Source organism: Aspergillus pseudotamarii, assembly GCF_009193445.1.
Source record: "Aspergillus pseudotamarii strain CBS 117625 unplaced genomic scaffold BDV38scaffold_8, whole genome shotgun sequence".
Taxonomy (NCBI): domain Eukaryota; kingdom Fungi; phylum Ascomycota; class Eurotiomycetes; order Eurotiales; family Aspergillaceae; genus Aspergillus; species Aspergillus pseudotamarii.
This window is the reverse complement of record NW_022475022.1, coordinates 174,543-190,221: the sequence shown is the minus strand read 5'-3', so window position 1 is coordinate 190,221 and position 15,679 is coordinate 174,543. Positions and strand designations below refer to the sequence as shown.

General features: G+C 47.5%; 6 protein-coding genes across 6 annotated transcripts; 4 read left to right on the top strand and 2 right to left on the bottom strand.

Annotated features, from left to right (window-relative positions):
• Positions 1-327: 327 nt before the first annotated feature.
• BDV38DRAFT_268540 (DUF1479 domain-containing protein) lies at positions 328-1,937 on the top strand (the record flags this gene model as incomplete). Its single annotated transcript, XM_032056788.1, has 3 exons — positions 328-718; positions 812-1,528; positions 1,594-1,937. The coding sequence occupies 3 exons, from the start codon at positions 328-330 to the stop codon at positions 1,935-1,937; spliced, it is 1,452 nt and encodes a 483-aa protein (XP_031917332.1).
• A 503-nt stretch (positions 1,938-2,440) lies between these two features.
• On the top strand, positions 2,441-4,421 carry BDV38DRAFT_296799 (uncharacterized protein; the record flags this gene model as incomplete). Its single annotated transcript, XM_032063002.1, has 10 exons — positions 2,441-2,455; positions 2,908-3,111; positions 3,166-3,329; positions 3,378-3,484; positions 3,537-3,601; positions 3,654-3,710; positions 3,782-3,868; positions 3,922-4,105; positions 4,156-4,238; positions 4,293-4,421. 10 exons carry the CDS (start codon positions 2,441-2,443, stop codon positions 4,419-4,421), a joined length of 1,095 nt encoding a protein of 364 aa, XP_031917331.1.
• A 1,162-nt stretch (positions 4,422-5,583) lies between these two features.
• Positions 5,584-7,702, top strand: BDV38DRAFT_296798 (fungal specific transcription factor domain-containing protein; the record flags this gene model as incomplete). The annotated part of the gene is made up of 3 exons (XM_032063001.1): positions 5,584-5,682; positions 5,732-6,974; positions 7,035-7,702. The coding sequence occupies 3 exons, from the start codon at positions 5,584-5,586 to the stop codon at positions 7,700-7,702; spliced, it is 2,010 nt and encodes a 669-aa protein (XP_031917330.1).
• A 539-nt stretch (positions 7,703-8,241) lies between these two features.
• BDV38DRAFT_279172 (general substrate transporter) lies at positions 8,242-9,777 on the top strand (the record flags this gene model as incomplete). Its single annotated transcript, XM_032058938.1, has 1 exon — positions 8,242-9,777. One exon carries the CDS (start codon positions 8,242-8,244, stop codon positions 9,775-9,777), a length of 1,536 nt encoding a protein of 511 aa, XP_031917329.1.
• Positions 9,778-12,139: 2,362 nt separating this feature from the next.
• Positions 12,140-13,774, bottom strand: BDV38DRAFT_296794 (uncharacterized protein; the record flags this gene model as incomplete). The annotated part of the gene is made up of 3 exons (XM_032063000.1): positions 12,140-12,272; positions 12,348-13,177; positions 13,727-13,774. 3 exons carry the CDS (start codon positions 13,772-13,774, stop codon positions 12,140-12,142), a joined length of 1,011 nt encoding a protein of 336 aa, XP_031917328.1.
• A 265-nt stretch (positions 13,775-14,039) lies between these two features.
• On the bottom strand, positions 14,040-14,510 carry BDV38DRAFT_279170 (uncharacterized protein; the record flags this gene model as incomplete). Its single annotated transcript, XM_032058937.1, has 1 exon — positions 14,040-14,510. The coding sequence occupies one exon, from the start codon at positions 14,508-14,510 to the stop codon at positions 14,040-14,042; it is 471 nt and encodes a 156-aa protein (XP_031917327.1).
• Positions 14,511-15,679: the final 1,169 nt, after the last annotated feature.

Below are 15,679 nucleotides of genomic sequence, written 5' to 3'. Positions count from 1 at the left end.
ACTTTCTTATCGGGGCGGAGTATTGCTTGTTAGGATCAGTTTCCGCGCGGGTTGCGGGAGAAGCGCCTAAAGAGGTAACCTCGTGGGGTTTAATATCATGCATGGATGGTATACCTACATCGACCAACGGCCCGCAGTTCATAAATAGCCCGAACCTGGAAGACTGTTAAACTTGACTAAATATTCTCTGTATTGCAGTTGCTTCATAGACCAACGGGTCATCCTCAGCAGTACCAGATCCTGTGTTCTATCGTCCAAAAATAGATAACATACCACCGACCAACTTTGTCAAAGGTATCGCCAGTCGCGCCCCCATTAATTCCAGTTATGGCGGTGATAACGCCTACCAAGCCCACAAAGGCGACAGGAAACATTGGAGATTCTTTTGCCTCCCTATCTGGGGCGCAAGGTTCCCCATTACCGGATAGATTTCGCCAGTTGAAATGTGACCTGGTCAAGGACAAAGAGAAAGACATAGTGGATAGCTGGTTCAGGCTCTTGAGGCAGATCGCAGTCGAGAATAATGTGATTGTTAATATGAGAAGTGACGTTATTCCCTCCATCGAATTCTCACAATTTGAGAGTGACTGTGAAGAAATGAGAGATGAAATTAAGAAGAGAGGTGTCGTTGTCGTGCGAGGTGTGATACCTGAGCACGAGGCCAGAGCGTATAAGGAAGAGATCGAAGAATACGTTCGAAAGAATCCACATACCAGAGGTTGGTGTATTGTCCAAAGCTATATAGTAAAGAAGAAGAAGAAAGAAAGAAAGAAAGAAAGAAAGAGAAGAAATATGCTCACGAAACACCTAGGTTTTCCTCAGAATGATCCCCAAGTCTACGAGCTGTACTGGTCTGCGCCGCAACTCAAAGCCCGCTCACACCCTTCTTTACTAAAAGTTCAACGCCTTCTTATGTCGTTTATATGGGATACGCATCCAGACAGTCGCATATCCTTGAATCACCCCCTCACCTATGCTGACAGAGTACGTATCCGTCAACCTGGAGACCAGCATTTTGCGCTCGGTCCCCATATGGATGGTGGAAGCGTTGAGCGCTGGGAAACGGAGGGATATGGCAAGGGTGGTGTGTATGACAAGGTCTTTGAGGGTAAGTGGGAAGAATATGACCCGTGGGATGCAAGTGGCAGAGTCCATGCGCAAGTGAATTTATACGATGGATTGGGTGCATGCTCGATGTTCAGGATGTGGCAAGGCTGGATGAGCATGAGCAACTCTGGCCCTCTGGAGGGAACTCTGCTTGTAAACCCACTTGTACAACTGTCCACTGCATATCTGCTTCTTCGGCCGTTCTTCAATCCAGTTAATAAATGTACGGGGCCAGAGTTTCTGGACGAAAGCAATTGGGAGTTTACGGGACTGCCGAATATGACCAGCGAGCTGCAGGGTGCTACCTGTGATCATCGTCAGGAGCTTAATGATGCACTCCACCCTCATCTTCAACTGAACCAGACTATGGTTCACATTCCAAAGATCAGGCCTGGCGATTTTGTCGCATGGCATTGCGATTGTATGTTTCTACAGATTTACCTGCCCGCTGTCCTAATACGCATGCTAATATCGGCCTCTTCCCAGCTATCCACGCCGTGGATAATTTGCATGTTGGTAGCTCAGATTCCAGTGTTCTATACATCCCCGTCTGTCCCATCACAGATAGCAACGTTGAGTATCTGAAAGGCCAACGTACAGCATTTCGGAAGGGTATCCCACCAGCTGACTTCCCTGGGGGTGAGGGTGAAGCCCATCATGTCGACCGCCCATCCGAGGAGATGCTCCGGGGGTGGATGAACTCCGAGGGAAGACAAGCCCTTGGTTTAGAAAGGCTCATAGCCTCAAAAAATGCGTTGCCAGGTGAGAAGGATGTAATTCAGACGGCAAATGAGATTTTGGGGTTTGAGGGTATCGTGTCAACGAACTAAGCAGGAGGTAACTACTATATCAAACCAGAGAGCAACTGGTACCCGCTCTGATGGTGACATTGGGCTTATTGCTGTGCCAGTTAAATGATAAGCAGGGAATGTCGACTGCGATACGTGAACAGTCATTGTGTAGTACGCAGAAGCTATGCGTTTTGCCCAGGCACACCAGTGCCGCTTAATTAAGCCGGTTGCTTTGGCTCCATGGAACTGATACAAGTCCATCTACAACTTATTCTTCTACTGTAAAATTACTTCCTCGAGAAAATATGTGTTGTTGGACGCTGAAGTACCGGCTCTACCACTTGAGAATAGATCCATCACAGGTTTGAGTAGCCTTTGCATGTCGATCCGGAGTCATTAATGCCTTGGACTAAAGTACACTGCGCCGATATATTTGTCGGGAGGTAATGATTTACGTCCGCTACTCTGTTTTGGCTGTTGTGTACACTCCTGTTGGTCCCATGGTTGTCACTCCTAGAAATGGCGGTTAATAAAAGGCCATAATGACGACAGAAAAGGTCCTGGAACTTTCATAACCTGGCATTTCCTACCCAGTAACATTGTTTAATTCATTCAGGATATATTTGAACCCGCAGATAGGTCCCACTCCGAGCACCTGGCGCATGGCCTCCATTTACAGGGTATTGCGTACCATGAGAGGGGTTCCCTAGTGGCTATTGCGAGAATTCCTAAATAACAATTGCGCATGCTATAAGCTTATCAGCTTAATAGCACCACCGACACCCATGCAATACTCATTTTCATGGACGTTTACTACTTGTTGGAAATATCAAAAGTCAAATTCTCAGCGGTCCTCGGACCTTCCCTTTTTGGCGTACCGCAGCGGAAGCGGTCTCCAAAAATAGCAGAAAAGACCGCCTATTGAAGATATATTGCTGCACCCGACAGACGGTTTTCTCAATGCCAACACAACTACAATTCCATAATCGACACCATGATATTCACAGAGGTAGCTCGAGGTGCAACCCGACCACTCCGAAAGGTCCAGTCACATCGGATAGTCGTCCGAACGATGCGAACGGTTATGACTTGGGCGGAACAAGACCACTGGGAGGACCCTCGCGGCCCTTTGGGCATTGACAGACCAAGTCCAAAGCTTGCCCCTCTCACTTCTAAGAGTCCGCAGTGGCTTCACGACCTTCATCAGCATGGTGTAAGTGGCCCCTCTAATGTCGGCCGGCCTTTTAGAGAATTGACCGATTCCTAGTGGGCTCTAGTGAAGGGGGCAGTTCCCAAGGAAAGGGCTCTCAAATACGCCGACAAGGGCGAGGATTGGCTCGAGGGATTCAAGATGGGATACAAGCGCGACGACCCTTCAACATGGAAGTCAAAGAACATCCCACGACATCGCCATGGAGGACTCTTTGATCAGTGAGTTTTATGACATCCTTCATAGACGCCGAGACTAAACATGTTTAGTTTCTCGTTTGCTCACGCTCAATTCGTCTGGGATTGTAAATCGGAGCCTGGTGTTCGGGATATTTTTGCGAAAGTTTGGGGTACCGATAAGCTAACGGTCTCGTTTGGTATAAACATTACATACAGTCGCAATTAGAACATTGTTGCTGACCTTGGCAGACGGAGGCACGCTAGCTATTCCCACTCCTGAGGAAGCTGACCACGGCAAAGCGCCCTGGCCGCATGTGAGTGTGGCCGAATAGACTTGTATTTCACCCCGTACTGATTTGGCTATAGTCAGATCAGAGTGCCTACCGACCTTGGCCTCATTGTATTCAAGGTCTGCTGAACCTCGTACGTAACCTGCTGCTCTTCTTTTCTTTCTTTCTTCTATATTATTGAGTTTTGCTAAGTGACAACATTAGCTCCCAAATGGCCCCAAAGATGGGGGCCTGGCAGTTATGTCAGGTACCGCTCCTCTATTTAAGCAATACTTTAAGGAGCATCGACCAGTGAGTGCAGCGTCTTCCACCAACTTCAAAAGAGATGATGCTAAGAGACGTAGCCTGACGGTGGGTGGATCAAGAAAGACCTTTTCAATTGGACGGATGAGGAGCTTCAGTGGTTTAAGGACCGTGGCTGCGAGTGGGTGAAGCCCAGCATGGATCCCGGTGACTTTGTTCTCTGGGATTCACGCGCTGTGCATTACGGAGCCGCGCCCCTCGGTAACGACAAGCGCATGGCGGTTTGTAAGTGTTCCTCCATCGACTATTGTGATTAAAATGCTAACATTGGACAGATACGTGCTACAAGCCCATCGAATTCCTAACTGAAGAGCAAAGAGAGCGCAAAGTCGAGGCCTTCAAGCGAGGTTATATGACTGTAAGATTACGCACCGGGTCTCTGTTGAAAGGAAACTTACTAATATAAGTGCAGTCGCATGATCCTACTGACTTTGTGCTGAAGGAAGAACAAATGGCGGACTGGAACCTCCTCCATCCTTACAGGCCACCGACTATCAATAAGGAGACTCAGCAAGCTATCGGTATAATCCCGTATGATTGATCCATACCCAGCACGAGCTCCTACTTCTCTCTCGAGGATTTTTGGTTCCTTGTTGCCTCTTCCGAGGCTAATCTGATTATGGTGTTCATATGCATGACCTGTACATCATAGACTGCCTGCGTGGCAGTTTGTTTCTTGGGTATTTATGTTGATATTGTTCATCAATGCATGTTGTTCTAAGAAGGTGACCATTGTACACAAATTATAGTAATATTTGAATTTATCTAACAGAATAGAGCCACGATAAATATATTCACTAAATGAATGATGTCTGCTGGGATGTGACCATCATAACTGAATTCCACTTTCTCAAGCAATGTGCACTGATATAAGTCGACTAAGAGATAGTCTGAAATCTCAAATCATATGTATATCCTTTCAATACGTTGGTTTATGACAGTCTAAAAAAACATCAAGAGATTTCTACCATCAGAGACGCTAGGTAGTGTCTGAGGGACAAGGATATATATAGATATGTGTGTATTCTGTTGCATAATGTTCTACCTTCTAGTGCACTACTTAGTTGGAGCTTCAGTATAGCCCTGCAGCTTTAAGGTACTAATTTATTTTAAGTATACTATCAATGTAATAATGTACATCCTTATATTTGGGTGTTGAAGAGAGCGGAATGCCTTCCCGTATGGTTCACTTCCTAAACTGGAATTGCCGCACGCAACGTACTAGCGGAGAACTTTCCGAAAGTAGATTTTGGCCCGCAGGTCCACTTTTTGCTCCCTACTGAACGAGCGAGGGATGAATGTAAAGGGAATTCTCTAATATAAGAGAGTATTCGGTTGACTTATATTCTATAATCAATAGAAGTCAATTATATTTTAGGTGAAATGATGTACAGAGAGGCATATATTCGGCGTAAATGAATTGATGGATCAAGGGGTGGTTTAAAAGACGTAGAATAAGTTAATGCAGTTCGATGATGCTAAATCATTTCCCATGGTTCCCTTTTTTATTTTTTATTTTCTTTCTTTCCTTCCTTCCTTCTTTCTTTCTTGATTACGTCTCGTATTGCACCCTATCTTCCCCACGTTCTCCGCGAGGGGTGAGTGGGTCACCTGGATTCAATCCCGAAGTCTCCCTCGCCGTTCATTTCGTATTCAGAGCCCCTGCCGCAGCCTCCGTTGTGCAGCGACAGAGACACACTAAAATGTCAGGTAATCTCACATTTGTGTCATACCATGATATGAGTGATCGGTCGCGGCGTATCCGATTGCGGAGAGCCTGCAATGAGTGTCGGCGCAGAAAGGTTGGTGCCCTCGCAACTTTCTCGGCAATGTCTAATTTGCCCTATTTAGAGGCGATGCAATCACCAGCTGCGAACGTCTTCTGGAGGCTCTTCTTCCCCTTCACATAACTTGGTGTGGACGGAGTCGCAAACAGTCTCTCAAACTAATGATTCGGGTGCAGGGTCCCGGATACAGTGGACAAACGCCCAAGAGCTATCCCCATCACCGAGCTCTCGGCCAGTTCAAGGTGAACAAGACCAGCCGTCTCCACATCGGCCGGAAGAGCCAGAACAACAACGACAACGACAACAAAACCAAACACAAGAATCATTAAGACTCGATGCTCATGCTAGTCCGCACACAACACGCTTCGTTGGTGATTTGAACCCAGAGGCTAGACTCTTGGGTGAAACCACCACCCCCGAAGATGCGCAGGAAATGGCACCGGGAGAAGTTGGCGTTTGGGTTCAGCCACGACGCTCCAGCAAATGTGCCCCAGGCGGCGAGGGATTGCCCCAAGCAGGAGCAGCAGTTATATCTCCTTCGAGAAACTCTAAGCGATCTCATCCACCGGTCTCGGACATTTTGCCCCATAGAACTATTAAAGCACTATCCGATATTTACTTTGCGAACATCCATCCGATGATTCCCCTTCTCGATGAAGCGGAGTACTGGCAACAAATGTCCCGGGGCACGATTCCTTCGCCTTTGGTACATGTTGTGTGTCTTCTGGCGGCCAAAGATAACACGGCTGGGCAACATCTGAAGCTTATACAGTCCAGGGACGCTGTAGTACCGGTCCGTGAATTCTGTTGTCAGCTATATGTATCTCTCTCGACTGTCCTCTCGCGGCGCACCACATTAGAGAAGACCACTCTCATCCGCATCCTTGGCCTGTTGTCTCTGCACCAGGAAGGAAATGAGGGCATGGATGAATCATCCAGCTGTATTGCTCAAGCCATGCATTCGGCTCAGTCTCTGGCTCTACATTTGCCGCGACCCAACGACGTTAGGAATGAGTTAAGGAGGATCTTTTGGTGTCTTTGGATCCTGGACCGGCTGAATGCCGCGACGAACTCACGACCTTGCGTCATGGCCGACATCGATATAGCAGTCCCCGACCTGACACCGGAGGAGTCTGGCTCTGTCGCGTTTGATGTCTGCTTTCGAATTGCTAAAATCCTCAATCAAGTTATTGCTCTTTATCGACCCACGGCGAAGGACCCTGCATCAGGGTGGGATACAGACTTTCCGGGGTTTGAACAGGTCATGGATGAAATGCATGCCTGGCAACTTTCTTCCTCCACAATCGGTTAGTTCACTGGATGGGACTGAATCTATCTTCTGACTAACAACGTCCCTTTTGATAAAGCCACATTGCATATCTTCTACCTCGCCACTGCAATCCTCGCACACCGCCTCAAGACCATCACTACATTACCCTCACCCACACCAGCCAGGCTGCGACAACAGCTTTCTGCAATCCAAGTGATCCGGTACATGCAGGACTCCGATCGACTAGATGCGTTGCATCCATTTCCGGTTGTGGTGTATGCCGCCTCTCTTGCCCTATCTGTCTCTTATCAGCAGCTGCGATATAGTCGTTTGCCCGGCGAGCAGGAAGACGCCCGGCATGACTTTAACACCGGCTGCGATATCTTGCAGGAGCTACGACTCAAATGGGTCTCTGCCGATGCAATGGCATCCTTGGCGCATCGAATATCCGCCGCACTCGACCAGCTCCCAAGCCTCGACGTACTGCGAATCAACCGTTCCGATATCGCCGAGAGAGATAACACTCTTACCGACAGGCAAGGGATGACTGGAGATGTAGTTGAGGGAGCGGATTCTCAATCGTCGGCAGATGTGCCAATGGCTAACCGCCCAACTGATTTCCAAGCTACCCAACCTCACCTGGAAACTATGGACTTGTTTTCTGGTATGGATGATGTTTCTTGGATGTATCTGGATGCGGAGAATCCTGTTAGCTTTGATGTTTTCCCTTTAATGAATTTCGAGGCGCCATATACTTCCTGGTAGAGGCTATCCTACCATCTTAGGCCCATGAATAACCATAACTGCCATGCATGATATGACTAGATGACGCCTATACAGGCAGGTTGGCTGTGCTCCTCGATTCAAATCGGATCCATGGGCGTTGTTGACTGTATGTCAAAAAGGTGTGTTATACCGTCGTATCCAGACATAAGATGTGGATTGAAGTAGATTCTTTATTTATTATTGACGAACGGCAGCGGAACACGCATAGGGGTGCTGTAGGGCCGAGTTCCATTTGTGGCTTCAGCGGTCCAGCAATAATGCAGGAACGGGGTTGGACTATCTTGGGTGGCCGTTTCCGCCTTAGACTTCAGCGGTCGATAACCGTCTCTGGCGCGGAGGAGATACCATTTAAGAACACGGTTTCTTTACCCCCGCAACCCCGGATGAGGTGAAACCCCGACCCCAGACAGAACGGAAACTATACCCGGCAATGTCAGTCAGATATATAACTATCCCTGGGGCTCCGGATGCTTCCCGCGTATATTCTACAAATAATTCCCTACGGCTTCGTTTCCATGATGTTCGAAAAAGCTAGAAAAATCTTTAAAAACCATGGGCTGGCCTTGCTTTACTGTGGAGTCTCATCCATTGGCGCACTTGTGTATGGCTACGACAACACTTATTACAATGGCGTACTTGCCATGCAGCAATTCAAAAATGATTACGGGACTGAGATAGACGCCAATGGCGATCGGGCTCTCTCCTCGAGTTTCCAGTCTGTGACTGCATCTTCCATCTACATCGGCGATTTATTAGGAGCGATGCTGGCTGCTCCAGTTAACGATCGATGGGGCCGGAAAGCAACCTTCTGGCTTGCTTCCGTTTGTATCCTGTGCGGAGGGATTGCCCAAGTGGCAGATACTCATTTTGAAGCTGTTATTATTGTCGGACGCATTCTGATGGGGCTTGGCGTCGGCCAGTTTACCGTTACCTCGCTTCTGTATATCGGCGAAGTTGCACCCACCGAAATCCGAGGCCCGGCCCTTAGTTCTTATCAATTCCTACAATCTTGCTCGCAGCTCGTGGCTTCCGGTCTCAGCCAAGGAACGGAAAGCATTAGTAGCTCCCTAGCGTACAAGCTACCGATGGGAGGCCTAATTGTGCTTCCTCTGTTTATGTTCGCGGCTCTTCCCATTATCCCTGAAAGTCCCCTCTGGTATGCAGCAAAGGGAAGGCTCTCTGAAGCCGAATCAGTCCTGCGCCGGCTGAATCGCAGCAATCCCACTTATGACCCGACCACCGATCTAGCAACCTTGGAAAGTCTCCAGCACGCCAATGAAGAGAACGAGAAAGAATCCAACTGGGGCGCCTTGCTCTTCGACCCGATCGAGCGAACCAAGGTCATCTGGTCCGCGGGAGCGATGTACTCGCAACAGATTTGTGGGATCCTCTTCTTCTACGTCTACGGTGTAGTCTTTGTTCAAGCCATCGGAATCGACGAGCCGTTTCTCGTGCAACTGATTCAGAACATCCTCCAGATATGCGCGGTCACCGTATCCATGGCCACAGCTAATCATGTCCCCCGAAGAATAAATCTGCTTGTTACCACCAGCATCATGTTTCTCGCGTTTGTTGTTATCGGAGGTATCGGCGTTCAGGACCCCCTGAGTACCGCCGCACAATGGGTCATCGTGATCCTTTCATTTGTCATCGTGTGCGTGATCAACTACGGGCTCTCAACCGTCGCGTACACCGTGGCCCGCGAGATGGCCGTCGGTCCGAACCAAAATAAGATCATGTCTGTCTCCATTATGACATTTTACTTCACGGCGTGGGTTATCTCTTTTACGGCACCGTATCTCTACTATAATGCCGGGCTGGGTCCAATGGTCGGGTTTGTCTACGCCGGAACCACGCTTACGTCTCTGATTTGGATCTGGATCTGCGTTGCGGAGACTACAGGCCGCTCGAATTGGGAGATTGCACGGTTATTTGAGATGCGCGTGCCAGCTAGGAAGTGGGCTGCATTTCCCATCGGCAATATGGGGGATCTTGATTCTGGTCCTTCGAAGGAGGACCCCAGAGATGTCTCTCATTTGGAAAGCGTTCCATAATCCTCTTTTTCTTTTTTACGAAACCTCTGACACAACTCTTTGGGGAGAAAGGGCGGCCACTGGAATACTGAGTACATTGACCTTTGAAGCATGTTCGACTTAGATTAGAATGTATACAATAAATATATGCATATGGATATCTTCTCCACGGACATAGCTCGTTTTTGAATATATGTCTTTATCTGCAAGTACATTAAAGGCCATAGATCATCTTAGAAATAGGTCAATGTATCTGAAAACCATGACGGCCGACTGTAGCTCTACATACTTGTGGATATTCGGTCACCGTCGGCATCCATCTGAGCATCGTGCACTGGCACGAAGGATATAAATAGTGTGGGGTCGAACATGCTTGTATTGTTTAGCACTCCGAGCCTTCTTGCTATGATTCCTGAGAGCAAGTTGAGATACTAGTACTTCTAATGAGAGAATAAAGTGGGTTCCGTTAATTCGATATGGCTGTTTTCTATTGCTTTGAAATACTGAACCAGGACATACGACCATAGGGTGTGGAGAACAGGGCTTCCCGTCCGCTCAGCCGTACTTAAGCCACACGCCGGGAGGTTAGTAGTTGGGTGGGTGACCACCAGCGAATCCCTCCTGTTGTATGTCATTTCTCCTCTTTTTTGTTTTGGTTTAATCATCTTTACCCAAGCTCTAGGGACTCCTAGAGTATTAGAAATTTTATACTCGGCAGAGTCATACTTTGCATGATTATGCCCACCACATACGGACGACAATATCTATCATTGGGCGCAGGATCAGCACCAGCATTAATACCCTGGGTAGTCTATGCTCCGTATGGATATGTTCGATATCCTACGTATTGCAGCAGCGGCATCCCCGGGTTACCAACGTACTGGGCAATATTGGTGTCACTAAGAAAGGGAAGAAGAAGGGGAAGGTGGTGATATGCTTCGGCTACAATTTGGCAGCGGTGGCCACATCTTGCATAGATTCATGGTCCGAATGGCTATGTTACATACGTCCATACTGTAGTAAAATATTTACAAAGCAGGAAAAATACTGAAACCAACAATAGCGCATCTAAGAAAAAGGCGAAAAGGGGGAAAATAGTAATTATATCCTTCGGTGCACCAGGTATGTGGATTCTCTACTAATTTCAGTCATATGAACAGCTGTACCAGATGTTTCGACCCATGCCCCTCGATTCGCCTTACCAGAGCACTTTCTTGTCGTATCTTTATCCATCTGGAAAACCCTATTTAATGTTTGCCACTGCGCAGAGAGCCTTGCTCAAATCAACTGAAGTTGGCATCGACTTCGGTACAGAAGCCTCCTGATACGTTGGATGAAGAATATATTGATGAAGTGCAAAGGGCCTTCTGACACATAGGCTGCTGCCGAGGAAACCGGTAGCAATTGAATATCTATTGTTCCAGAGATTCAAGTGAAATCGACGACAAGTCAATCTAGAGCATAGTGACCAAGGTGGTCCCCAAGAGCAGGCTTCGGCCCCATAACGAACTGCGAAAACATGGCTCAATACACCTCTTTCTAGAATTACTTTTATAGTGGCGGCTTATAGTAAGCTAGAATCTGTCGGGGATGGTTCTCAGTTTGCGACATCCCTTGTCTAGAAGACGAAAACAATGGGAAAAGCGAGGCTATGCAAAGGCACACTCGTCTATGATGACCCGTCGAAGAACGCGAGCAATCTCCTTATTATCGAAGCGAAAAGACATGATGAATTCAGTCGTGGCCCAGCCGAGCTATTTTCTTATATGGGCGCGTTATATAAGTAAACGTTTGAGGAATGAGCAAATGCATTCCGTCATAAGACAGAAAAGTATCAAGAGCATTTTGCTTTGTTGGTTGGTACGTCCTATATATGGCCAAAGATGACGGTACACTGTACAATTGGTTGAAAGAGGAGGGCTTTGGGGAGGATATTCAGAGCCCTCGAAAGGTAGATCCTGGCGCTATGGACTTTGTATTCTGTAATATAGAAGCTATTAGAGTTCTTCTCCATCGATCAATCCCTTCTGTCAAATGTTAGTTATTACTGTACATCTCCGGAGCTGTGAATTTACAAGTCTTCATGTTACTCGATTTGACACCCTAACAATTCGTGCGATTGATATTACGGTTACTAGATACGATCCATTGCATATACAGGAAGAGCATTAGCTACTATCGGTACACTACAATGCCAGCCTGAGCTATTCTTCCGGTCAAGCCAAGTACTCTGTACAAGAAACGATATCTCTATCAAGATAATATAGATATATTTTAGACCCTGGTGGCTTCATCTGTTGCGAATAGCGAAAGTCAAAGGAGCAATATAGTTGAAACCTTCCTCACAATTAGATCCACCAATGTATTCACTATTGCGGGTCGCCTATGGCACCATCAAATGACGTCTGTTCCACGCAGCATAAAAATCCTCCCAAAACAGAGCGCTAGTACCAAATGTTTTGGCATTGTACATAATGATGGCACCAGTAATGTTATGGGATTCCTCACGAGCGATCCTGTGCCACACTGGGTCTAGATCTTCATACCAAAGAGGCTTGCCCATATTTCGTAATCCCTGGACAACAACATACAAAGCTTCCTCTTCACAGCTAGCCACCCACGCACTAGTCTCGCACGACCTACATGCAACTCGTGGCCAGAAAGATGAGTTACATATGAACCGGAGGAGATCAACGTGCGGGCAGAGGAATAAGTGCTCAGTAGGATGGCCCTGCCAGTTGAGATAATCCACCCGCCAATGGGTAGGTCTGTAGCTGTTCATACGAACATGATATCCTGTTTGTGCTTCCAGTCGCATACTCTCGTTGAAACTGACTGTGATCATAATGTCGACCAATACTCCCGGGATGTTTGGTATTGAGCATTTGTGTACAAGAGATGCCTGTCCGGCCGTGGTCAGCAGCTGGAAGGACTCTCGGATACGCTTGGAGAGGGTGTCTGTAAGTCCTGTATGCAACCACCGTTCTAACCGGATTCGGTCGAAAAAGGTCAACGAGAGGCAAGGACATAGGTCTATAACTCTCGCCGTGTATATGCATTCCAGGGATAGCGGCGGGAAAGATTCGATGCCTGGCCAGAACAACGCGCGTGGCTGCAATTTCAAGCATGCCGCACAGTAAACCCAGTAGTCATCTTGGAGCTGAAGCAAAAGCTGAGTTCTTAGAGCAACTGGTGAGATCTCATCACTCGATCCACACTTGCTTAATGTGAATGTTTTACAGGCCAACAGACCTGGCCAAGCTAGCCTCTCATCCTGCAAGGTGGAGCTGAAAAGGCGGAACAAAGACTTGCAGCTGAGTGCGAGACAAACCTGCGAAGGGAGCGGCAGGAGGGGGAATATTTCGAAGAGGATATCAACTGGGAGACCCAAAAGAGGGGGAGTAATTACGTTTTGCAACTCCTGTTGGGGTAGTAGAAGGACAGGCTTCGACTTGCCTTTGAAGATTCGAATGAAAGACCGTATCCTTCCAGCGAGGAGAGGGGTTATGATAGTAGAAAGCATTGCTGGGTTCAGTGAGAATGAAATATGGAGTCCCTAGAAAAATGGATAAAGAGAACTCTGACAGGCTCGTAATAATGATCGATTTACGGAGTACGTCAACAGCAAGGAACTGGCACTATACCCAGTTTGACTGCGTCACCGTGAAGTCATCCGTGCAGATGCATAGACTCGACTACTTCTGATATCAAGGGATCTGAAAGCATCCATAATGGATATGTAAGGCCTTTACTGAGGTGTGTAGACGAATGATGCAGCCTTTACGCATGAAATTGGTTGGCCTTCCGCTAAAAACATATGATCTATTGAGAACATGACCGCCCGGCTCTCAACCTTTATCAAAGGATTACTAGAAAGAATATAGCAAATAGTATCAAGTAATGAAACTCATTGTTTGGATAATAAACTGACATAGCCACGTAGTAGATACCACGGAAGTACCAGCCACACCTTCCCAATGTCAAGCACGGTATCTACTTCCCTCTCTATCTGCAACATGTTTGTCTACCCATTCCGCTAACAAGGTACTTTTAAGAACGTTCGGGATTATCTTGGTAGGGAGGAGAACTGCGAACTCGTCTTGGCTTCACCCGAAGGCTACTGGTAATCAGCACTACGGAGAAGTGCGAGTCTTTTGCTGATGGACCCTCCCCTGGTTAGTGTCGCCGCACTAACGAGGATCATCGGGCTGTGAGTAACGTTTGTTGTCAGCCCTGCCCCATACTACCGAGCTCGACTTGACCTAACGGCAATCTCCAGGCAGCTAAAGCAACCCTTCGATATCAGAGAACAAGCCATAGAGCGTCCTTTCAAGAGCACTCAACCCGTCCTCAACATCGCGGATTGCTTCATCCCGCGCCCGCAGATCCTTCTCCCGCGCGCCCAAGCGATCGGCCAACATGACCAAGCGGTCTTGCCGGTCGTCTAGGCGGTCTTCTCGGTCGTTCAGCCGCTCTGCCCGCCTTTCCAACCGACCTTCCCACTGGATCATGTCGGCTTCCCTAACTCGGGATTGTGAGTGAAGGCTACGGGCTGTGGTCAGCATATCCCGCACAAGTTCGGGGTTCAGGTCCATCCTCAAGGCGGCCTCTGATTCACGATTGGGCTTGGTCTTATCCTTGGGCCAGAGGACAGGGACCAGGTGCTTGACCCAATCCTTAGCGGGACTGACGCCTCCGAGAACATTGGAGGTTACAAACGCTACCCACCCACGAACGTTAGCCCAATCTACCATAGTAAATAAGGGTTAGTGTTTCTGTGGGTGGGTGGATGTGGCTTTGTGTATGTGTGTGCTTTCAAAGAAAAGTGTTCACTTAGCTCTGGTTAACGTTGGTAGAGAGAAGAGTGGCTTGGAAGCTGAAGTTGGAACATAATAGCACAGACTCAATCTCCTTCAAACAGGAAGGAACGGCCATCACCATAGATCCTTGATACAGCAGGTATGCTGAACTGAGAACTATCTACAAGGCAGGAGCGGGTAGGCTGCAAGCTTAGGTTTATCCTTGAGGGCCTCCTGTATATGGTTTCATGTATATTTTAACAGTAGAATAGAAATCTGACTGCTGTAGTGTATGCCAGTTTTGACCACATTCATCGTAGTGAGCCCCTCTAGAACTATACCCTACTATTCCATCGTCTACGCCGTAGGCCTTCGTAGATGTCAGGGGAGAGTCATCCGCGCGTATAGCCTAGATTGGGAAAAGTATAAACTGACAGGTCTACTAATAATACACATTGAACAGGCTTGGAAATACGCACGAATGTACTCTCAGAGAAGCTGCAATGAAAATTGTTTTGATTTAACCATAAATTATCACGTAGGTGAAAATAAGAATGCTACCGTCCTGGAGCTAGTACAGACAACGCATTGGCCAAAGGGGCTTTTGGTAGCTTGGTGGGTGTGCGGTATTGATTCGGGACGGTGAAACGATCTTCGCAAGAGGTCTGACTAAATCTGTGATCCCCACGCCTGTGCCAACGATATCTTAGCTATACCCAGACCCCTGTATATATCAATGTGCCAGAAATACCTAAATCGGCGGATCTGTTCCGGACATGTAATGTAGCCATACGTAGTCGGGAGTGGTTGAAAGAGGAACGGGTAGAGAACGGTTATTTTAACAGGTAAATAGATATGATGCTGAATGTTAATGTATTGATTATTTGGATTCAATACCATATTCTGCAAAATCACCGGAGACCAGATATATATAGCAGTAAGTATGGAGAGATTTGCCATTCATTACAACTATTTTGTAAGCCTGTGAAAGAGGCTTTTAAGAAATAGCCGCCGAGATTCTTGTATACCGTTCTGCAGTGACGACAAACATTGGATTAAAAACCTAACATCACCGCAATACATAAGGGTGGGACCATGTGACTTATGCATATCACAAGTGGTCT